Source organism: Staurois parvus, unplaced genomic scaffold, assembly GCF_062004578.1.
Source record: "Staurois parvus isolate SC_StPar_1 unplaced genomic scaffold, SC_StPar_1.0 ptg001316l, whole genome shotgun sequence".
Taxonomy (NCBI): domain Eukaryota; kingdom Metazoa; phylum Chordata; class Amphibia; order Anura; family Ranidae; genus Staurois; species Staurois parvus.
The window spans coordinates 2,316,706-2,341,282 of record NW_028319112.1 but is presented as its reverse complement, the minus strand read 5'-3'; the positions used below and the strand labels follow the sequence as shown (position 1 = coordinate 2,341,282).

Here is a 24,577-nt window from a genome sequence, read left to right as displayed (position 1 = left end):
TCACCTAATAAATTACCAGTATGGATTCTTTAATGAGATGCCTGCTGAAGAGGTCAGCTTGAGCCTACAGAAATCCTACTCATAATCCAGTGACAGTCATACAATATCTACAGATATTTTCTGACAAGTGCAAGTGCACCATGCATTTCACAGTTATAAATGTTACAAGTTCTACTGAGCAACCAACTCATTAATCAGACAGACAAAACAAAGAGCATGGCCACAGCAGATTCATCTGAGTATAACTGAATGATTTGTATTTGTTATCTTACATTAGCAGCTCCACAAAGCTATTGATGGAAGTATCCCTCTAGTACTGCATGTTGACCAAGTATTATCCTAGTGTTGCACTAAATGGAAACCAACAACAAAATACATTGGCCTGAACAATTTGTGTACAAACAATAATACTTTTCAGCAATTAACCACTTGCCTACCAGGCACTTATACCCCCTTATTTACCAGGCCAATTTTCAGCTTTCAGCGCTGCCGCACTTTGATTGACAATTGCGCGGTCATGCAACATTGTACCCATATGAAATTGTGATCATTTTTTTCTCACAAATAGAGCTTTCTTTTGGTGGTATTTAATCGCCACTGGGCATTTTACTTTTTGCGCTATAAATAAAAAAAGTGCAAAAAATTTGAAAAAAAAAAAAAGTTTCTTTGTTTCTTTTATAAAATTTTTCAAACAGGTATTTTTTCTCCTTCACTGATGTGCGTTGATGAGGCAGCACTGATGGGCACTGATAGGCGGCACTGATGGGCACTGATAGGCGGCACTGATGGGCACTGATAGGCCGTACTAATGAGGTGGCACGGATAGGCGGCACTGATAGACAGCACTAATGAGGTGTCACGGATAGGCGGCACTAATATGCAGCACTGATAGGCGGCACTGATAGGTGACACTGATGATGGGTACTGATAGACGGCACTGATTGGCATCACTGATGGGCACTGACTGGCGGCACTGACTGGCACAACCCCTGGGCACTGACTGGTGGCACTGACTGGCAGCACTGCTGGGCTGCACTGGTGGGTGGCACTGGTGGGCAGCACTGGTGGGTGGGCACAGGTGGGTGGCACTGGTGGGCACAGGTGGGTGGGCACAGGTGGGTGGCACTGCTGGGCACAGGTAGGTGGCACTTCTGGGCACAGGTAGGTGGCACTGCAGAGTGGCACAGGTGGGTGCACTGCTGGGCACAGGGGGCACTGCTGGGCACAGGTGGGTGCACTGCTGGGCACGGGTGGGCGGAGCTAGTGGGCGCACTGCTGGGCACAGGTGGGCAGAACTTGTGGGTGTCACTGCTGGGCACCGATCATCAGGGCACTGATCATCAGTGCCCTGATGATCGGTGCCGATCCCCGCTCTGACAACTGCCGGTTCTCGGCAGTACTTTCCTCACGATCTGACAGCGTGAGGAAAGTGCAGCCGAGAACCGGCACTTGCATTTCCCTCTGATCAGCGTGTCATTGGACACCGCTGATCAGGTGGTAAAAGGCCGCTGTGATTGGCCTTTTACATCACGTGATCAGCTGTGTCCGTAGGACACAGCGATCACGGAGATCGCCGGGTGCGCGCCCCCTGGGGCGCGCAGGAGAGCGCGTTCTGGGAGGACGTCATATGACGTCCTCCCAGAACTGGCCGGGCAGCCATCATTCGGCTATCTGCGGTCGGCTACTAGTTAACCTGGTGAAACCCTATTTGATTATCTGATGAATGCCATTTACAGGCCAACCATTTACAGCAAATAGTTATGCGATCTTTAGTTAAATAATATTAAAGCACAAGTATATTTGAATGGTAAAAACTGCTGTGAACGGTAGAAAAGGTGGATACTGTGCCAGGTCTTCCAAATTTTCAGTTTCAGCATTTCAGTGTTAAATTTAGAGTGGCTTTGCACTAAATAATAAGTTTGCCTATTTAGTATGGGCCCCTTTGTCTTCCTAAAATGCTGGATTCAACTGCAAAAAAAATCTGTTGGGGGAATAATTTTGCTATTTTAACTAGCTTTGACCTGGTTTACACCTATGACACCTATGGAAGGGTGACATCATCCTATGAGGAAATCCCAGGGAATGCTGAGTAGACAAATTCTGAAAGAAGATGATCCTCCATTGTGCTGCAGCATCTTCTCTCCAGATTTGGAATACTCAGCATTCTCTTGCAACTCATTGGCAATATGGTGACATCACACTCTGCAGTATGTAAGCTGAGTGAAAGGTACATATAGTACAAAAAATGGCCACTGCCCCAGTCTATAACTGGCCTTCAAAGCAAGGAACACATGGAAGGGCGACGCATGTCAAACAACAAAAGAGAAAAGTTCCCAGCTCAACTTGCCAGCCAGCTTACAAACAAACCAAATTAACCTGTCTAACAGTATGTGTTAAAAACAGGGGTTTAGTTAGCACACATTTGCAAATACATACGTAAGCCACAGAGCCACATCACGGCACCCTGATATTCTGTAGTCCTAACTCTACAAATTTTAGGAGCCCCCCATAGTAGAGGCACATGTATTTAATGGACAGACCAAAAGCAGGTGAACCTGAGGGAGCCCACCCCTCCTTAAAGGTACAGGAGCGCACCAGACACCCAGCATGTAGCACAATGGCAGCTATGGTGTACATTGCGCCACCTCGACCAACAATTCAACAGTACAAAACATGGCCATTGCCCCAGTCTATAACTGGCCTTCACAGCAAGGAGCACATGGACGGGCGACGCATGTCAAACAACAACAAAAAAAAAGTTCCCAACTCAACTTGCCAGCCAGCTTGCAAACAAAGGTACATATAACTTTTACTCCAACAGGTTTTATTTTCATTTCACAGCAGTGTTTTAGAAAGGGGAGGGGGCCCACACCAAAGAAGCAGACCTTGCTTGGAGTGCAAAGTCCACTTTAAAGTCCACGCAAACATTCTGTGCTGCAACAGGCAGTGGGGATTAGGGGGATCCCTAGAGGAAAGGTCTTAAAGGATCCCTTTACCAGTGTTAACAGAAATAGCTTCTAAATATCAATAATTAAGTTTATAAGCACCTAACTGGCGTATATAGACCAAAACTTCATTCCTGTAATGAAGTTTGTCCCACGTCATGCAGGCTTGTGGATCATGTAGAAATTTTCTTTGCAGGATTGCCAGTCCTCTTCCTGGGCTAAACTGCATTAGCGTTTCCCTCCCTCCTCCATTGAGAAATGTTCTTTCACTATTTACACTGAAAGGCCCCTTTTAAACAGGACGGACCTGTCAGCAGATCCGCTTGCTCAGTGGGGGATCTCTCCGCTGATTCCCGATGAACAAGTGGATGACAGGTCCCTATCCACTCCGCTGTTGCAGAGTGGACAGAGACACAGCCTACTGTGCTCTATGGGTGGTCATATGGAAACTGACCGCCTGTCCATTTTCATCTGACTGCCATCCAATTCAACGGACAGAAGGGGAATGGATCCCCATCCATCTCTTTTTGGCGGATCTGATTGGATTGGTTTTTGGTGGGTGTAAATGGGCACATATCTGTTTACACCCACACCTCCATAAGGGAGAATAGAGGTTCCAATCAGGTCTGCCTGAAAAATAGGCAGGAGGACCTAATCGGAACTGAAAGGGGCCAAAAGAGTAAGAACTCTGAATGTGGAAGAGCATTTTGTAACTCATCTGACCCTCACCCATTAAGAGATAGTTACATTCTGTATAAACAATGAAAGAACTTTTCTCAATGGAGTTGGATGGAGGAGGGGTGGGTACCCATCAGACCATCTATAATGAAGTTCAGCCTGAGGACCCAAAATTACACTACTCAAAAAAATTAAAGTAACATTTTGAAAACATCAGATCTCAATGAGGAAAAATAATATGCTGGATATCTATACTGATATGGACTGGGTAATGTGTTAGGAAAGTAAGGATGCCCCATTGTTTGATGGAAATGAAAACTATCAACCTACAGAGGACTGAATTCTAAGACACCTTGAAAATCAAAATGAGTCCATTTTGCTGAAATTTCATTGCAGCAACTCAAAATGGTACTCAGTAGTTTGTATGGCCCCCATGTGCTTGTATGCATGCCTGACAACATCGAGGCATGCTCCTAATGAGGTAATGGATGGTTGTCCTGGGGTATTTCCTCCCAGATCTGGACCAGGGCATCACTGAGCTCTTGGACAGTCTGAGGTGCAACCTGGCAGTGTCAGATGGACTGAAACATGATATCCCAGAGGTTTTCTATTAGATTTAGGTCAGGTTAGCATGGGGGCCATTCAATGGTATCAATTCCTTCATCCTCCAGGAACTGCCTGCATACTCTTGCCACATGAGGCCGGGCATTTCATGCACCAGGAGGAACCCAGGATCCACTGCACCAGCGTAGGGTTTGACAATGGGTCCAAGGTTTTCATCCTGATACCTAATGGCACTAAGGGTACCATTGTCTAGCCTGTAGAGGTCTATGCATCCCTCCATGGATTTGCCTCCGCAGACCATCACTGACCTACCACCAAAATGGTCATGCTGAACAGTGCTACAGGCAGCATAAAGTTCTCCACGGCTTCTCCAGACCCTTTCACATCTGTCACATGTGCTCAGAGTGAACCTGCTCTCATCTGTGAAAAGCACAGGGTGCGAGTGGCGGACCTGCCAATTCTGGTGTTCAATGGCAAATGCCAATCGAGCTCTATGATGCCGGGCAGTGAGCACAGGGCCCACTAGAGGACATCGGACCCTCAAACCACTCTCATGAAGTCTGTTTCTGATTGTTTAGTCAGAGACATTCACACCAGTGGCCTGCTGAAGGTCATTTTGTAGGGCTCTGGCAGTGCTCATCCTGTTCCTCCTTGCACAAAGGATCAGATACCTGTCCTGCTGATGGGTTAAGGACCTTCTACAGCCCTGTCCAGCTCTCCTAGAGTAACTGCCTGTCTCCTGGAATCTCCTCCATGCTCTTAAGACTGTGCTGGGAGTCACAGCAAACCTTCTGGCAATGGCACGTATTGATGTGCCATCCGGGAGGAGTTGGACTGCCTGTGCAACCTCTGTAGGGTCCAGGTATCGCCTCCTGCTACCAGTAGTGACACTGACCCTAGCCAAATGCAAAACTAGTGAAAAACAGTAGATGAGTAGGGAAAAAAATGGCAGTGGCCTCCACCCTTTAAAACCATTCCGGTTTTGGGGAGTAACGACCCCCTCTGCTACTTAACTGACCAGATCACTATCCCAGGAGGTTCATTGACTTGATGCTATACTCTGATTAAAAAGTGTTCCTTTAATTTTCTTGAGCAGTGTATTAACCGTTGCAGCATAAGCTCAGTGCCAGAAAGAGGATCAAGCATCCTTCAGAGATTTCTACAGGGCCAAGAAGCCTGCAAAATGAGGGACAGTTGGACTTCACTGAAGGTAATTTCACTAAAGCTGTAAAGAAATAAAAACAATTAAACTTCAACTTTAAGCATGCTGGGAACTCCAGGGAGGTTTTCTAATTCACTGCATTAGATACAAACAAAGTGGTATTATCAGATATGTCACAAGCACCGCCCAGGGAGAGACCTCCCCTGAGTTCCTTTTGCCTTTAAACCGTTCCTCAGCAAAGGTTCCCTGATAGATTCTTTTTGGAGTGTTAACAGTGAATACATATATCTGAAGATGGAAATTGTTCTAAAAAATACACTGCTGTAGTTATACATATTACATGGCAGACATTTAGTCATAGCAGGAGTTTACTAATGGAGTGTCAATGTGTAATCTTTATTTGGTGGAAAATCAAGCTTTCCATGTGGCCGGTATTTCACAGCAGTAAATTAATAAAGCACTCATGAACCAGCAATACACAAACAAGGCTTGGTGCATGAACCAGACACAGTAGAAACAGCAGTTCGAGTGCTTCAGATGAAACTGCAAGTTCTAGCAAATATTACAGTGCTAACAATCATAGCAAAGGTCTGCCAAGGGTAAAAATGTGTTCAACTGCTCTAGCCTTCAGTCTATTGGGGACTTATTAAATATTGTTTTCACTTTGTAATGCACACAAAAAATATCTCAACATCATTGTAATCAGGGCACCTCATGTTTATGGCTTTATGCTGTTGTTTTGCTGTTGGCCATCAATTTAATAGCATTGTTTTTACTATGATGTTCTTTCTATACTGGTATGCTTGGTACTATTCTGTAAGAGTCTCAAATTTTTTATTAGGTGATTGGGTTGTTCAGTTTGCCATGGCAAAGAAGATTTAAAGTGACCCTATTAATTAGTAGCAACCTGTAAAGAAACATGATGCGCACTGCCTTTTTGTTTTTTGCAGATAACAAGTGAAATCTTCACTGTTTTAAATACCTATCAGCACTTCTACAATTACATCATAGCCATTGGGAGGAACCCCAGTGTCTAGCAGGTGACACAGCAGGAAGTGTCAGATAGCAGGTAAGTATGCACAGTTTCTTTACAGGTCACTGTAAAATTCCTGATATTGCTGACAGGTATAACTTATAGTGACAATGCTTGAAGGTAACAGGTCCTGTTTTCATGTCCTGGTGTTTTGTGTGTCCTATGGATCAATAAATATAACTATATTCATCAATCCTCTGGTGTGCGGCTGACCCTTTTTCCTAATGCTTGAACGTAGCCTTTGCTGACATCTTGTGCTAAAAAATTAGAACAATGTGCACCCCAGACATTTTCATTTATTTTCATTTAAGATCCATTTGTTCATTAAAGAATTTAGTTTCATCATCATCATTATTATTATATATATTATATTATTCGTTATGTGGAACCAATTCATTTTCTGGAATCATGTTGGTATAGTCGGCATTTGAATCCGAGTGGATTTGAAAAATTTTGCATTTTTTTCTGAAAATTGTTATATATTTTGGGTAGATTTGATATTTATATATCAAAACTATTCAAAAGGATTTGATATTTTCAGAAGCAACGGAATAAATAATGCAAAATTTGTCAGCCCCAAATTTTTCAAACCTAAGAATTACATTAGATTGTGGAACTAAACTTACTGACTATGACAAATATAAATTCAATTGAAATCGCAAGTTTACTCAAATCCAAATAATTGAACAAATTCGAAAACTGAATTCATTTCCTTATGGGCCTGAACTACTATCGAATCAAGTGACGTCATCCAAATGAAACAAATGCATTTATTCATTTCATTATAACTTTTTTGGATTTGTTTACATTCGTTACTATGCACATTGAGGGATTCGTAAACATCCAAATCTCCAAAAATCCAATTTTTGAAGGAAAATCGATTTGTGGTTAACTGAAAGGCACATGTCTACTGAAAATAGTAATTCCCTGGCTATCATGCTTACCCAGTGGCTTTTGTATTTTCAGAATTACCATCTAGGGAGAACAAAAGAAGTCTTCAGATTTGAAACTATTGGGGGTCATTGACTAAAGGCACATAGGCTGTTCACTTTGCAAGGGATTTTCCCCAGAGCTTAGGCCTTATTAACACCTGAATATTTTGTAGCTCGAAGCTCCAAGATGCACAGCAAGCAAAATCTCATTCATTTCAATGACCCCTGTACACATCTCACCATTTTGTTGGCCTGTAGCAAAATGCCTGTGACTTGAAAAAAGTACATAGGATTCTTTTAGGACGATTGGAGACAGATTGGAGTGTTTTTGGACCCAAAGACATCAATTGGAACTCCTGGAAAATGCGCAACATGAGCATTTTATAAACAGCACCTGTCTGCCCCAGATCTCCCCACCCCTCACCCAGTGCCTTCTATTGGCTAAAATGAAAACACCTGAAGCTTGAATACACATATAAACCTCTTGTAATGCACTTCTAAAATGCTTGTATATGTTGGAAAACTGTCAAATAGCAATGCCTGAAAATCTGCTCAGGTGTGAATGCAGCCTTAGTGAATATGGTGATATTTCTCTTTTGCCAACAATACCCAATCAAAAAAAAAGAAAAATTTAAAAAAACAAACTTTTTTTTGTTTGTATATGATTGGATGATGGAAATCAGCAGAACATCACCTCATTCAGTAAGCTCTAGGGAACAGTCTCCTGCACAAGTGTAACTTCCCTTGCAAAGAGAAAAGTCAGTAAACATATAAATGCAGCAAAGAGAAAAGTCTATTTGTCTTTAGTAAATAAGGTTTTATTGTGCTTTTTAAATTTATATCTGAAAAGTGTTCTGTTTACATTTTTATTTTATTTTTAAAAAATGTTCAGTTCACACAGCGATTTTTAGGTTTTAGTTATCCTTTCTTATGTTACATTATACATTATATTACAACCTCCTCGATCCCATACAGTCCGGCTTCCATCCCCTACACTCCACCGAAACTGCCCTACTCAAACTCTCCAACCGCCAAAGCTAATGGCCACTATTCAGTGCTCCTACTCCTTGACCTCTCCGCTGCCTTCGACACAGTTGACCACCCCCTCCTCCTCAAAAAACTTCACTCCCTCGGCCTCAGAGATTCTGCTCTCTGCTGGCTCTCATCCTACCTATCACAACGCTCCTTCAGCGTTACCTATAATGCTACCACCTCCCCCTCGCTCGCCCTCTCTGTTGGGGTCCCTCAAGGCTCTGTCCTCGGGCCCCTTCTCTTCTCCATCTATACCCCCTCCCTTGGCCAACTCATACACTCTCACGGCTTCAACTACCACCTCTATACCGATGACACACAAATCTACTTCTCTACCCCTTGCCTCACCCCCTCTGTCTCCACCCGAATCACAAACCTACTAAACGACATATCAGACTGGATGTCGCTCCACTTCCTTAAACTGAACCTCTCCAAAACTGAGCTCCTAGTCTTCCCCCCAGCTTGCACACCCCCTCCATTGACTTCTGCATCAGGCCCACCCCGCAGGCCAGAGTACTTGGTGTCATTCTGGACTCCAACCTATCCTTCCAGCCCCAGGTCCAATCACTAACTAACTCATGCAGACTCCACCTCCGCAACATCACCAAAATCCGCACGTTCCTAACTCCAGAAACCACTAAACAGCTCATTCACTCCCTCATCATATCACGACTCGATTACTGCAACTCCCTCCTCACTGGCCTGCCTTGCCACAGGCTATCCCCGCTTCAGTCGATCCTGAACACGGCAGCAAGACTCATTCACCTTACCAACCGCTCCATTTCCGCCACCCCCCTCTGCCAATCCCTCCACTGGCTTCCGATTGCCCAACGGATCAAATTCAAAATCCTAACACTGACATACAAAGCTGTCCAAAGCTGTCCACCATTCTGCCCCAAATTACATCACCGACCTAATATCCAAGTACCACCCAACATGCACACTCCTCACAAGACCTCCTTCTCTCTAGTTCCCTAGTCTCCTCCTCCCATGCACGCCTCCAGGATTTCTCCAGGGCGTCACCCATACTCTGGAACTCCCTACCCCAATCCATCAGACTATCACCTACTCTCCTCTCATTTAGGTGCACCCTGAAAACCCACCTTTTCAGGGAAGCCTACCCCACCCCCTGCTAAATGATCATGAGCTGTGACCTGGAAAGAAAAGAAAATTCTTGGCCATGAAAATTCTTTTCTGTAGCAATATGTGAAATTGAAGGCTTGGTTGGTTGAATTTCAAAATCATTGGTGGCACCACTGGATTACAAAACGCTCAAATTTCCAATTTGCTAAAGAATATTCAGTCAGAATTCGACCCGTGTATGGTCTGCATAAACTTTGACAACAAAACCTGGAAGCTGATTGGTTTCTATGTAGAGCTGCACCAGATTTGCACTCTCCAGTTTTAGTAAATAACCCATGTGTTTCAGACATTACAAAAATCCCCTTCATGAGGACTGAAAGACGCTTAAACATACTGTATAAGACATTATTATTATTATACAGTATTTATAAAGCGCCAACAGTTCGCTCAGCGCTGTACATTACAAAGGGAGACAGAACATGCGACAGTACGAAAACAATATAATGTGATACACGAGGGGTTCGAGGACCCTGCTCTTTCGAGGTTACAATCTAGCCAAACAGGAAGTGAGAGAAAATCCCTTCAAAGTTAGGTAATCCCAGGTAGTTGCCAGAACTAGTGTCCCTATTTGAAGATTTCCTTTCTATTCCTGTTCTAGCGACTACCCAAAATGTGGGATTTTCTTTCATTTTCATGCTCAGTGAGAATGGTATACAGGACAAAAAGAGAGACTGAACCCCCCTATTAGGGGAACATACCACAATGAAAACCTGACCAATGTTCTAATCCCAATCTATTCTATCTAAAACTAAAAAAGGATTTGCGTTTAGTTATACTACAAAGGGCAATAAACTGCTTCTTATTGGTCCTTTCTTTTGGAGCTAAATGGAGAGATTGTGACAAAGAGCGGAACCTAACTATATCAAAGATGCATATTTAGGCTCTTGTAGGCCTAAAAGTTAAAGTGGTTGTAAGCCCTTACATGTACCCAGTGAAACAACTGGGTACACCTGTAAGAATCCTCCTACATAGGTTGTATCTGTTTATCTGCAGTCTTCTCTACATCCAGTCAAAGTCCAGAATTTGCTTGTCGGAGCTTTCAGGAAACGGGGTGGAGAGCTGAAATTACACACTGCAGAGCTTAGTGAGGAGAGCTGATTAGAGGGAACAGACCCCCCCCCCCCTCCTTTACACATCACACAGGAACAGATCTGAGGTTTTCACTCTGCTGGAGGTCCCTCCTCTGTCACAATTTTTCTTTTGGGGTAAAAAACAACTGTCAGAAATGATAGCAGAGGAACAAGGCAGCATACAGAAAAGATGTTTAGTGCTCTAGATTGAGACAAGTACACATTATAGAGGGATATGCTTTGTTCCTATTTCATGTCTTAGGTTTAAAACCACTTTAACAATAACTGTTTAGGGTTCTTTCTGTGTCATGAAACATATATAGAAAGAAAGATACGCTTTCAGTGTTTGAGAAAAAAATAAAAAATTGTTTTATGGTCATGGATGTATTTCTGGGAAGATAACAGGGCACCTTAAAGCCTAGGTTTAGCTAAAAACAATAACTTACAGTTAGGTTGGTGTGTCCCTTGTGCTGGTTCTACTTCTTTTAGGAGAACTCTGTTTATGTCTGGGGGTGCCATCACATCCTTAACAAATTGGTTGGAGGTAAATGTACTAACAAATTGTAATCTCTTTTTATTAATAATATATTTCTAATAATGCTTCTACTGATAAAGAAGAGTGTTCATGCACGTGCATTAATAATTTTCCTAATTATTCCACCCTAAAGCTAGTCTCCAGGCAGATGTATACAAAACAAACAGTTACAGCCCTGTACTCAAGAATACATCATTAAATGTATTTTATCATTGAAAAAGTGTACGTGCCTGAATTTGACCCCTACATCGAAGGGGTGAACCTCACTGACGAAAGAAGTGTGTTTGGAGCTTTTGTTCCTGAAGCAAGATAATGTATTTAAAAACCCATAATTTATCAAAAGAATGTTTATTTGTCTAGGTAATAAATAACACACAAGATTTGGAGCATATAAAATGTAGCCTGTTAGTAGCAGTTATTGGCATAACAAATTACACGGTCTGCCACTGGCTGACCATCGCCTGAAAATGGTCACTGACTAACTGTCATAATGGTCCTCTAGTTTCAATATTTTCACTAATCCAGTCACTAATCAAAAATAAGCCTGCTTCATATCAGAACTCCCAATCTGCATACTGAAGGTTTTTGGATCTGTGAGTTACAAAGGATTGAAGACAGAAGAAGGTCACAATCCATGAATTTTCTCATGACAGGTTCTCTTTAATAAAATATATCATCCCAAGACAACACATATGTCACAAATATATTAAGTTCCCCAAATCTATATCCATTTCATATATTCCTATACAGGCTATTAATTGTTTTGTTTATTTTGAGTTTCTTGGTTGTGCTATGAACGTTAAACTGGAATCTATGCTTTAAATAAAAGTTGTCCATTGTTCCTTTGTTACAGAAACTTTGTGTGTTATAAACACTTTCCAATATGCTCCATAACACACAGGGCATCTGTAATTTGGAACAATAATGTAAAATGGAAAGCCTTTTTGCTGTGCTATAGGACTTTTTTCATTTTGATTGCTAGGAAGTATTCTTACACTATGATGACCAGGGCTTTTTTCTCAGCTGGCACTTGGAGGAACTTGGTTCCAACTCCTCTGGCTCAGGCCCTCTGCTCCTTGCTCACTACTATCACTTGTAAACACAGAAGTTCAGCTTCTGTGTTTACAAGTGACAGCTTGACTCCCAAAGGTTCCCGCAGATCTGATTTCCTGAGCAGCTCTCACTGAGTGCCCGATGGGGACAAGAGAGATGCCACTGTCCAGGGTGCAGTGCAGATGCTGACACCTCCACTGGACGATCTCCCTACAAGGGAAGGTACTAGAGTCAGCTGGGTTATTCAGCTTAATACAGCAACAAAAGTAAGACATGTGGAAGATGGTGGAGCTTCTAAACAAAGTGGGGAGAAGATGGGGGCAGTGGAGGGGGAGATTGCATGTAGAGGTCAGAGCTGAAGAGGGGTGAAAGTGAGCTGTGGATGGGGGATGCAGAGGTAAGCTGCTGTGGAAGAAAGCTGAACTCTGCACTGTGTGTAGTGCACCCCTAAACTCTGTACCGTGTATACAGTGCATCCCTGAACTCTGCACTATGTACGCAGTGCACCCCTGATCTCTGCACTCTGTGTGTATTCCCCCCCCCACACTCTGTTTGTAATGCACTCCTGGTATTTATTGTCCCTTTAAGACCCTCCGTTTGTAAAATGTGACAGCACCCACTAATTGATGTAGTTTGGAAGGTGTTTGTGTGTGGGGGAGAGGGAAGGTGTTATGGGGTGTTATGGTTGAGTTCCTGCACCTATGTTCAGGGGGAAAAAAAGCCCTGATGATGACATTCTATATTGTATCAGTATAAAGGTTTTCAAACACAAAAGCAATAAACTTGGAGACCCAGGGGCATCTAACACAATATGTTCAATTCATTCACTGGAGAAAAATGAGAATTCATACCTAATTTTTTGTATTAGTGACTGTTTCTCTTGTGCTGTTGCTAGATGACCCGAGTAGTACACTGGGAAAAACATAATATTCCAGTTGGTTGAGAACCATGTCATAAAGAACGGGCAGTAAAAGTTCTTGTATGTGATCTTTACTATCTGTGTAGTTCCGACCCAAGAGGATGAAACTGATAAGATTATCAGAAAGCCCCAGACGACTTTAAGGAATGTTGATGTACAAGACTGACATCGAGACTTCTCATGATTTTCCTGTTGACTTTCCTGATTTGACTGTCCTCCTTCTCCTCCTGAAAAAGAACAGCAAAAATGTAGCATAAACATTTTTTTTTTCATTTCACTTCTTCCTTCCTATTTTGAAGCACAACTATACATAAAATAAAGAATGACATATGATTCAGTCTGTCACTAGAATGAATATGTATAATCAAAACTTTTTTCAAGCTTTGACTGGAGTAGAAAGTCCAAATGTAGCAATGGAAAGTTATATTAAATCTCTTGTGAGGGGGATATCCCTCTTAGTTGTTCTCTGAACAGGTGTCCCCATTGGATGATATCCAATTACCTTTTATTTTAGGGATAATGCTAAAGTTTTGGATTTGCCCTCTCTTTCTTTCTCAATGATAATGGTACCCAATACAAACAGAGGTATGATTCTCCTCAGAACACAGAGAGCAATAAAAACTTTTTGAGCCTTCCCCTCTGTAATCATAATTTTATCAAAATGTTTTACCTATAGATTAGATACACTTTGCAACAGTTGTTTTTGTTGTTTTTTTTTTTTTTTTAGTCACCTAGTAACATTGTTTTAATATCTAATGTTACTGCCAGTAGATCCATTATTTTCCAGTTCCTCTAACAGGCTGACAATACTGTTCATTTTGCATTGAATTCATACAAGATCATTGTCACCCCGTGGACAGGGTAGTCTTAAGCTGGCCATACACTGATAAAAATTCGGGCAGTTCAGCAGGGGCTGTCCAAATTTAGATCAGTGTGTGGCCATCCCTGTCTAACAGAAGTTGATCGTTTGATTGACTTCGGTTGAAGGGACATGCTGGAAGACTTTTGTCGATCTGTGGTTGCAGCCGCTGGTCAGTGTATTCTGAGAGATGGATATTAAGTATTAAATGAGGTTTAAAGTATAACTAAATTGAAAAAAAGATTTGTTTGTATATGTATATAAGGAACATCTTAAAATGTTAATTATGCCTAAGCTGTACCATGAAATATCTAAATTTTGTCTAGGATTTATCCTCTAAAATAGTAGTATGCTTTCAAATTTGTGAGTGTGCCTAGGTACTGCCCTATCCACACCCGCAGTGTATGATGTCTGGCACTGCTGCCCCTGACTGCTAATCTCAAGAGATTTGGAGTGAGATCTGGTGATGTCACAACTCAGCTGCTCACTGTTCTTGCTTGAGGCTCTGCCATGAGGAAGCAAAGCCTTGCCTCTACCAAGATGGCTGCCTCCACAGAGCGACACAGCTCAGTACAAGGAATGCGGAAACATCAACTACAGGAAGGCTACAGACAATAGCGTTGACTAATAGTTTCCCTTCTACCTGCCATATTTAGGAACAGCTTTGAGGGTTCTTTAAGTTTCTTTTAAAGTAAAAGATAAATACATTAAAGGCCAACTCCAGCTAACATTTTTTATGCAGTTACAGCATTGTCTTTAAGAAAAAAAAAAGTTTAAGGCCCCTTTCACACAGGTGTTCTGTCTGTCCATTTTTCCTCTGTCTATTGATGGATGAAAAATGGACTGTAATGCATTCCTATGAAAAAATAAAAAAAAGGTGTGCTGTTCAGTGGGCGGAGTCTTCTGTGACATCACCACTTACTGGCTGGCTGAATGACACCGCGGCTGTTTTGAATTAGTGTACTGCCTTCATGCACCTTATCTATGTAAGTGCAGTGTTTTATTAAATAAAACCTTTATTTTTATTGGGTTGCACTATGAAGTCTCTTCTGTTTTAACCCTTCTTACAGTGTATGGAAAGTGGTTTAGTGTGAGGAATCCATTCCGGGTGAGCCTGCGACTCTCCATCCAGCCCTTTTGAAATTGATAGCACGAGTGTCAGTGTGGAAGCAGGACACTATCTGCTCATTCTATCTCTTGATTTGAGGGTAATTTGATCTGGTAAGAGACTGATCTGTTTTTTGTGGAGAGCACCTGTGAACACCATAGCACCTTGCTGGAAATTATATTCAGCCAGCAAAACGTTTCCTTTTTTCAAATTGGATTTGGGACTTATTTTGTACATTTGTGCCATGGACCTTGATTTATAGCACTTATTATGTTGATTTTTGTATGTATTTACACATGTGAGTTTGAATTTATGGTCATGTTTTATCTATTGTGTTAGGACATCACCAGTGAACAGCACACCTTTATTATTTTTGTTGTATTTTTGTTCTGGTATTCAGGAAGAGGGTAGAGGAAGTTCACTGTATTTATTCATTCATTTATTCATACATATTTTTATTTGTCTATTTATACACTGGTTCACAATATACATTGGGTTTAGCACAGGATTGTTTCTTTATACACAATGTATTCCTATGGGCAAACAGATTTAAACATTGTCTGTTCACATCAGTTTTCCAGCCGCTTCTGTTCAGGTTCATTTTTTTTGGGTGAATCCACACTTGTCAGCCGTGAAATCACAAAGTAGCCAAAATGATTCTGCGCTCCAGCCACTCTGCATTGCCCGCTAACAAGGGGGCAGTGTGGTGCACGCTTTCTTAACCCCTTCACACCTAAGGGTAAAACAAATCTAAATACTTAAGAACAATTCTGCAACGTTGACATGTGTTAGTAAAATCGTACATATCTTCACAACTACTTTATACATCCAGGTGGATTATACCGCGTTTTTTTCAGGACAAATTGGGCTTTCATTTTGTGGTAAATGGTAATGAATAGCTCCTAATTTTTTTTATTATCAAAGGAAAACTGGCCCAAAATAGTAAAAAAAAATAGTTTTTTTTATTTAGCTGTGTGTTTCTTGTTACGACCATAACCTACCTCCATAGAACAACCCAAAATAAATTCTCCAGCTCTTGATGATCGCATTGATACCATATATGTGTATGGTATTTGTTGTTTGTACCCGTAGTACAGCCCAGAAACAATAGTGCGCATTTTGTTTTTGTCTTTTTTTTTTACCTAAAACACACTGACACTGACATTAATGCTAACTGACACTGATACCAATTTTTTTTAAATCCTGACCTTTGACCCTGACCTTGACCCAACCACTAACCCTGGTACTGAACTAGATCAAACCTTGATCTAGGTATTTTTCTTTATTTTTTTGTTTTATTTTTTAATATTTATTTATTTATCTTTTTCTTTTTTTTTTTTTTTTTTTTTAACAAACATTTGTTTTATCTCGCTATGCCAGGAGTTAGAGAGATACAATGTATCTCTCTTCTCCATTCATAGAGAAAAACAAGGGGGCTGGGCTGCACAGTGACTGATCACTGTGATAGCCAATCAGAGGCTATCACAGCAATCACGTGACCCGGAATCGGGAGTCCCGGGTCCCGATCGTTAGAACGGGACCTGGGTCTCTCAGTGATACCGCGGTCTCTGTGCTGGGAGCGCGCCGAGTAGCGCGCTCCCAGCACAAAGACAGGTACGCAAGGCGAGAAGGGAATCTCTCTACCGAGGTTACGTGCTGACTATGTCATTCCCACTTGGTGGCGGGGTCACTCCGATATTGAGGGGTCTTGAGTATAGAGCCAATCACCACACGTATAAAGACAGGTACGCAAATATGTGGCCCCACGGAAAAAAGCCCAGTTCCGTGAGGCAGCAAATTTGTGTGCCGTCGGCGTCAAGGGGTTAAAGAAGATGTAAACCCAACATTTCATATTCTTGATATGTGCCTGCTGTACCATGTACTTGTATGAAAAAGTATCCTGCTCTCTTTGTATTGCTTCCTTTGTGTGAAATGCCTGGTGTTCCTGCCAGTCTCTGCCTTCCCATTAAAAATTGACTACACCAGGCATGTGAGCACAGCATGGTCAGTTTTCTGGCTGTACTGGGAGCCAATCCTATGTTCAGACTTGTGCTGACATGCCCCCCCTCCCCACTTATACAGCCATTCACTGGGAAATTCAGTGTGATGCTGTTTCTCCTCCCCCAGCTCCTGCAGCAGCTGAGAACAGAGGGTATGTGATCACATAAAAAAGGTATTTATAATGTTTCTTTATATGTATACACAAATGTTTTGCCTTCCCTTTCTCTTTTAAACTTTGTTTTCAAAGGGGAGGAAAGAAAACACTGCTTCTGTTTCTGGCAGTAGGTGACATGTCTTCCATGGTCTCTGCTGAATGGGAGTACCTAGTGGTTTTCCAATTCCTCATGAACAAGCTTCTTCTCTGGCATATTTGGCATAGACAGTGTCAGCAAATTTTCACAGGACCTACTACTGGTGGTAGCTTAGAACACAGGTTTCTTTTGGAAGACACTTATTTTTTTCTAGTGATCCCTTAAATTGTATATACTATAAACACGTGGCAGCCATATTTGCTCATTGGCATAAACTTTCTCAATAGTAGCCATCTACTGGGAAATATGGAATATTCTGTGTGTGAGATTAGGTTCACTTCAGTGTGAATAACAAGCCACTAGAGGGAGAACTGTATGCTAAACCAGCTTTTCTCATCCTTTTTAATACATTGGAACCCTTTAAGAAGTTGTGGGGCACCTCTGCATAATTATTACATCTCTAGGTCACGGCACAGTTGTGTGGTCAGCAAGTTGTAAATATAGTAATACAAAAAAGAATTGTAGTGACCCTTACATTGGCTGTCATTGAAAAGTTGTCCCGTTCATTGGTGGTCAGTGCGAGAAGGACACTTTTACATTGTTGTCCAGTGGGAAAAATTATCTCACATCTAAATATATAATTATATTAGTAGTTAGTTGGAGTTAGAAAACCATTGTTTAAGGAACCCTTCTCAACCTCTGGAGGAACCTCAGGTTTTCATGGTTGAGAAACCCTGCTTTAAACCATTGGTAAAAAAGTGTTTACTACTGTGGACTTTGTTCGACATTTTGGAGATACCACTGTCATGGAACCACATATTGGACCCACATATTGGACCCCACAGCAGTCTCAATAAGAATACATTTTGACATTAGTAGATATACCAGCCTAAATTAGGAACTAAACAGAACATTGCCAATTAAAACTACAGGTGAAAATAGCATGGTTGCGATGGTGTAACATGACCAACTACAATATTAGAAGTAATACTGTATAGGAAAAATGTCAATCAATAGTAGAATTTCAGTCCAATAATATGAGGTGGTATCAAAAAGAGACTAGTTTTGTAACATGCCAACAGATGGCAGCACAAGGCTGTATACACAGTCACAGGGAGCACTGACCTTCATAAATCAGTGTGCTAAAAGACATTGTCCTGTGTTCATCGGGAGCTGTACAACTGTTACTATTCTGGCCATGTGCCTTACCATGTTTGCTATTTTATCATGGACAGCAAGTTAGAACAAGAGGACAGCACGTTAGAACAAGAAATAAAAGAAAATGTGAAATTCTGCATGAAACTGGGAAAATCTGCCACAGAGATGTTTGACTTGATTCGGCAAGTTTATGGCAAGTCTGCAATGACTTCTTTGAGGTGTTTTGAAAAACATCACTGGAAGATGATAGATCAGGAAGACCTTCAACAAGCTCAACCCCTGAAAATTCCCTCTTCCCAAGGATGAAGATCCAGCTCAAAGGTTGCAGTTTTGACAACACTGCAGAGAACCAGCGATTTGCCCAGTTTCATGCAGAATTTCATGTTTACTCTTTGTTCTAATTTAATGTCCATGATGAAATAGCAGACGTGGTAAGGCACTTGGTCAGAATAGCATCAGTTTGACAGCTCCTGATGTACACAGGATGTACATGGGGACAAGGTGGCTTGCAACAAGGGGTGGGATGGGTTGGGATGGGGGACTTTATTAACACATATTACAAACACACTGGCTTTAAATAACAAAGATACATATTGTGCTCATGATGTCAGAAAGAACTGATGCCTTCAAATGTCTCTCTCTCAAAACCAGGGGAATCAAGCTTGAGAAAGAGGTGGAATTCCTCAAACCATATTACCTGGTTACACTGATGCTACCCAGAAGCAGACTTTGCAGCTAATGAAGTCATTGCTTGGTTAGGAGGATGCTGCCTTTCTCCAGCTCTAAGTGGGTCCCTGTGCCTCTGTGCATCTACAGTCTGCCCCTGAACACTGACTATGAGAAGAAATGAATGCACATCTTCCTGAAATGTTACATGCCATGTTCCCAGTTGGCTTTCCAATCCTTGCATGTGCAAATATTTTGCCACATGAATCATTCTCCTGATTTTGAGATCCTAAATCTGGAGTTCCTATCCTGATTGCAGAACCTGCCTGGGTCAAAATAACTTTCGATCACAGTGTGTTAGTAATGCCTGAGGTTGTTTTACACCTTTTCTGTTTGGTCTTTTGGTTTCAGTCATGGTTCTTCCTCTGCTGTTTTCTGGACCTGCAAGACCTTGTTACCCCTACCATTTTAGATTGTGAAAGACCTTGGTTACCACAAGACCTTTTACGTCTGATATTGTCCATTTGTAGTGCACCAGTACATATACACACATCATTTATACTTGGATAGAGCTCAGAATTGACTTTTTTGGAGAACTTAATGTCATTATTTTGTATTTTGTTTTTTAGTATACAAAGAAAAAAAAAAGGGGGTCCCTCTTAAAATCCATACAAGACCTTCATCTAGACATGCAACCCAAGTGGTGAGGTTTGAGAAAGGTGCCAATTGAAGCCCCAAAACATGTTACCATAGCAACCAGCTGGCCCATAGTGTGACATCACATCCAGCTCTGCATTGGACCTGCTCCAGTATATTCATCCTGGTTGTAGATAAGCTCTCTCTGTCTTATCCTTGTGAGTTTGCATTTGGCAGTTTTATTCCAATAAATACTTATTAATATTGCATTCAGTTGGCACCCCCTTGTGTTCTTTCTGATTTTCCTAGGTGGGCTGCACTCAAATTGGAAAGGGGGGTATTAAAGGACAACATCACTAAAGATCAAGTATATATGACTTTTCTGTTTTGCTTAGAGAGAAAACACTGCAGCAACTGTTTGCTTTCAGAATATCTGTAATATCTGTATTTAAATGTCTGTATGAAGCTGCAGTGATGGAGCTCTGTAGACAACAACCATTGTTCAGTAAACCAGTTAGCATTAGCCAGGTAAACTTCTGAGGGAAGTCTAGAGCTCTCTATCCTAGCTAGAAATATAATTTTAAAGCATTTCTTTTTTTGGCCTAACATTAAAGAAAATACAAACAACCAAACTTCATTTAATCCTGGTATTGTTAAAACACTCAAATGAATGCTGATTCCAAACACTTCATTTATATTATACTCTAGGCAGAAAAGTTGAAATGACATTATTGAATTACTCCTGTATGCTTCATTCATCTAGAACAATATCAGGATCATATTTAATTGTATTCGTGGAGTCCACAGATCTCCTTATCTGGCAGGGCACCTGACAACTTCACATTTTTCCCATCTCAACAAGCTCCCTCTCGTCTTTATAAAGAGTTGCTTCCTGTAATATATGTGCATATTTTGTTTGTTTGGAGAATGTCTCCAGTTCTGCCAAAAAACGTTGGTCGCGTTTGCAATAATTTGTGTACCAGATGTGTTTTAACAATAAAGGGGTTTTCTGATTCAACAATAGAGAGGAAATCTCCACCTCTGCTCAGATTGGTATGGCTGTCCCATTTTAAGGGGGGGGGGGGGTATCCTGTGTCTATTGAAATAGTCATATTCCTACTGATATACTCAATATACTGTACCTAAATTACTTTATAGTTAAGATATATCTAGAGCTATTTTAGTAGTTTTGGACAGGGCAGGAAATGGGGAAAAGCAATGTCATTTTTTCCTGCATATGTCTAATTGGGGGGATTACCTTTACTTCCTGTCCTGTAGACACAACAGGAAGTGGAAGGACATTTCTACATACTCAGATAAATTACCTCTTAGACAGTTGTCACCAGAAAAAAATATCCCTATGGCAAGATTTCCCCTCTGCTCCTAGCTTGGTGACAGCATTTGGATTTTATCCTATTCTTACTTGAATGTTGGTGTGCTTTGTGCTGTTCTTCTTTATCTGTGTAGTAATCCAGCATAAAACCTTTACTCTGTGAAGCTACTTCTTGTAGTTCAGACCAGACACACCTGCTTTCTCCCCTTGTGCAACGTGACTGGTCTTGTTCCGCCCCCACCTTTAGTTTACTGTAGACAGCCTGTAGTGGGTGGGGCCTACTGGGTCCCACCCACACCTCTGCTCTCTGCACAGGTTATGCACCGAAAAAATATGATGGCACTGCAACTTTACAAGGTGTCCTGTAAATGAACAAAGGGAGAGTAAAGGTAGGGTAAACGACAGGATAGATTCACAGCTTTCATAGCTCTCATAGCCATAGCGCAGGCTGTATTATCGGGGTGGGTACACATCAATGAATTCTACAGTAAACCATCAGATGTGAGCATTTTTTCCTCTTATAAATTTGTTTAAATGTCTGCAGCTGGGTTTTAATGATAATAACAACATACAGTGCCAATCTGTAGCTTCTAAAGTGAGCAAGATACCTTCTTCAATAAAAAGAACTGGGACTGGAGAGAGTGCAGGGAAAGGCAACTAAACTAACAAGGGGAATGGAGGAGATCAACTATGAAGAAAGGTTAGCTGAACTGCCCCTGGGAAGCCTTACTCCACAGACCAATCTCTGACTTCACTGCGAAGGAAAGAAAGCTGACTGCCTTTGTCTTCCTAGCTGCTCTCCAAACCATAGCTAAAACATGGAAGGGAAACTCCAACCAGGTCCCCAATAATCCTCTCCCCTTCCTATCCACTTAATTCCTTTTCTCTCTTCTACTCCATTCCAACTTGTACTACCATTTGCATTTCTGCCAAATTTATGCCATCCTCCCCCTCTTACCCTTACTTCCCCACCTGTTGTAGTCAAAAGATCTCTAAACCTTGTCAGAACTATACCTCTTATCTAGGGCAATATCATTAAGAACTGCTGTTTCTTAAATCTTCCTGTTTCTGTTCCCATGATTCCATAAGTAGGACCACGCACTTTGATATATATTTTCAGTAGGGAATGTTTAATGCAGATATTGTATCTGTATACGCCCCACAAACACATAGACACCAGAAATGACATAGCAAATGATCAAGCAATAGCAAGTATGGTACATTGCAATAAGGTAAACAATAGAAGAAATATACTGTAACAGAGAAACAGTAGGAGAGGTATAAACAGTTAAAGCAGTAGGAAAAATGTGCTGCAGAAATCCAACCATTTCAGTGGAGTACTCCCTTTAAGAACCGATGCAGGTACTGGCACTGTATTTGTAGCGCTTACCCCTGGAGGAGCCAGCACAGTGTATTTCCACAGCCAAATACACTCACACACGCACACTTCAGCTCATTGTCTTTAATGATCAGTCTAGCGCAATGGTGGCAAACCTATGGCACGCGTGCCACAGTGGGCACGCAGAGCCCTCTCTGTCAGCATGCAAGCCAAGTCACCCCAGCATCGCCCCAGCAGCTGAGCATCGGATAACAGTGCACATAGGGGCCATGTGCATGCTCAGAAAGCAGTAGTGGCGCCAGACGATGATGTCACGAGCGGCAATTCATTAGCCACGACTCATCCGAGCTTTCACATAGCCGGTTAGTGCGCTGCCAAGGATATATATATTGGACTGGCTGTGAGTTTTAATACATCCGTTTTTAGTAAAACAAGACTTTAGCTTGTGCTGGTGGTCAGTAGAACTTTGTCCCCTTTTGCTGGTGGTCAGTGGAACTTTGCCCCCTTGTGCTGATGGTCAGTGGAACTTTGCCCCCTTGTGCTGGTGGTCAGTGGAACTTTGCCCCCTTGTGCTAGTGATCAGTGGAACTTTGCCCCTTGTGCTGGTGGTCAGTGGAACTTTGCCCTCTTGTGTTGGTGATCAGTGGAACTTTGCCCCCTAGTGCTAGTGATCAGTGGAACTTTGCCCCCTTGTGCTGGTGGTCAGTGGAACTTTGCCCTCTTGTGCTGGTGGTCAGTGAAACTTTGCCTCCTTGTGCTGGTGGTCAGTGGAACTTTGCCCTCTTGTGCTGGTGGTCAGTGAAACTTTGCCTCCTTGTACTGCTGGTCAGTGGAACTTTGCCCCGTTGTGCTTGTGATCAGTGGAACTTTGCCCCCTTGTGCTGGTGGTCAGTGGAACTTTGCCCCCTTGTGCTGGCGGTCAGTGGAACTTTACCCCCTTGTGCTGGTGGTCAGTGGAACTTTTCTCCCTTGTGCTGGTGGTCAGTGAAAACTCTGTTATTGTGTTTTTCTTTTAAGACAAAAGATATTAATGTATGAGTTGTTTTTTCTAAACTAAAACCTCAGGTTTAATTGCAGTGTTGGCACTTTGCAATAAAAAAGTGGGTTTTGGGTTGCAGTTTGGGCACTCACTCTCTAAAAGATTAGCCATCACTGGTCTAGGGGATGTTTTGTTTTTGGAGTTGATTGTAGAACTGGGGATAGGGATGGGGAATGTAGTAGGATACTCCAAATCAGTACAATTCACACTGAGAACATCTAGCTGATCTCCTAGCTGAACACAGTAGAAGTCTTGGCTGACAGTAGATAGCAGACTTTCTTGTAACATATAGCAGCAAGTAGTTTTAGGAGTGAGCAAAGTCCCTTTAGCAGTAGTAGTAGATACAGGGTATACTCAGGCATAAGCCGCTATGACAGACTGCAACAGCCCAAAGGTAACGTAGTTGAGCAAAGTCCTTTGCAGTAGCAACACTTGGACAAGCTCTTCAGAACACTAGCCAGTGTTCCCTTTTTCCAGACCCACGCTGACTATTAAGTACCAGGGGAGGTGGCAAGCACACAGCTTTCCCAAATTCCTCAATGGCAGTACTCACAAGGCCTAAGGACAGAATGGTTGCCTCCTTCCAATCGGCTAAGCACAAACCTCCAGTGATACCAGACAGAGCTTTGGCAGACAGCTCCTCTCAGCAGCTTACTGATGAACCCAGGGTCACTCTCTCTAACTTCAGGCCCTCAGGTCGACCCACCTGAGGCCGCATGGCAGCAGTTGCCAGGCGAGGCAGCCTGCCTCCAGATTTGGCTGGTGCAATCCACTCCCGGGAAAGACACTGAACTCATGTGCTCTCAGAATGTAAATGCCACTTCCAGCAGTCCATGGGGCAACCCTCCACTACAATTGGCCAAGGCTGTATCCATATTTATGCTATGCTTTTGCCTAGCCCCTACCCATGTTCTGGAAGGCTCTCATAGCTTCCTGAAGGCAGACAGAACTCAGACAAACTTAAACAGCACCAGAGCAACATGAGCAGACCTAACTCATCAATCACAGCACTCTGTTAAGCAGAATAGCACGCTGAATTTACCTGACAGTCTCTCTGGTAAGCAGACAAACACAGCTATGCCTAACCTAACTATACTTATCCTAGCACCTGACTAGGAGGG

General features: G+C 42.2%; 1 protein-coding gene and 1 long non-coding RNA gene across 7 annotated transcripts in view; one reads left to right on the top strand and one right to left on the bottom strand.

Moving 5' to 3' along the window:
* The window catches only part of SLC35F4 (solute carrier family 35 member F4), a 374,072-nt gene that overhangs the window by 74,811 nt on the left and 274,684 nt on the right, over positions 1-24,577 (bottom strand). For all 5 annotated transcript variants that reach the window (XM_089661131.1, XM_089661134.1, XM_089661132.1 and 2 more), the window contains one exon: positions 12,999-13,293. In XM_089661131.1, the coding sequence (XP_089517257.1) occupies positions 12,999-13,293 (295 nt within the window). The remainder of the gene's footprint in view (positions 1-12,998; positions 13,294-24,577) is intronic.
* Positions 1-24,577, top strand: part of LOC149437096 (uncharacterized) — a 145,669-nt gene that overhangs the window by 98,362 nt on the left and 22,730 nt on the right. The window lies entirely within an intron of this gene.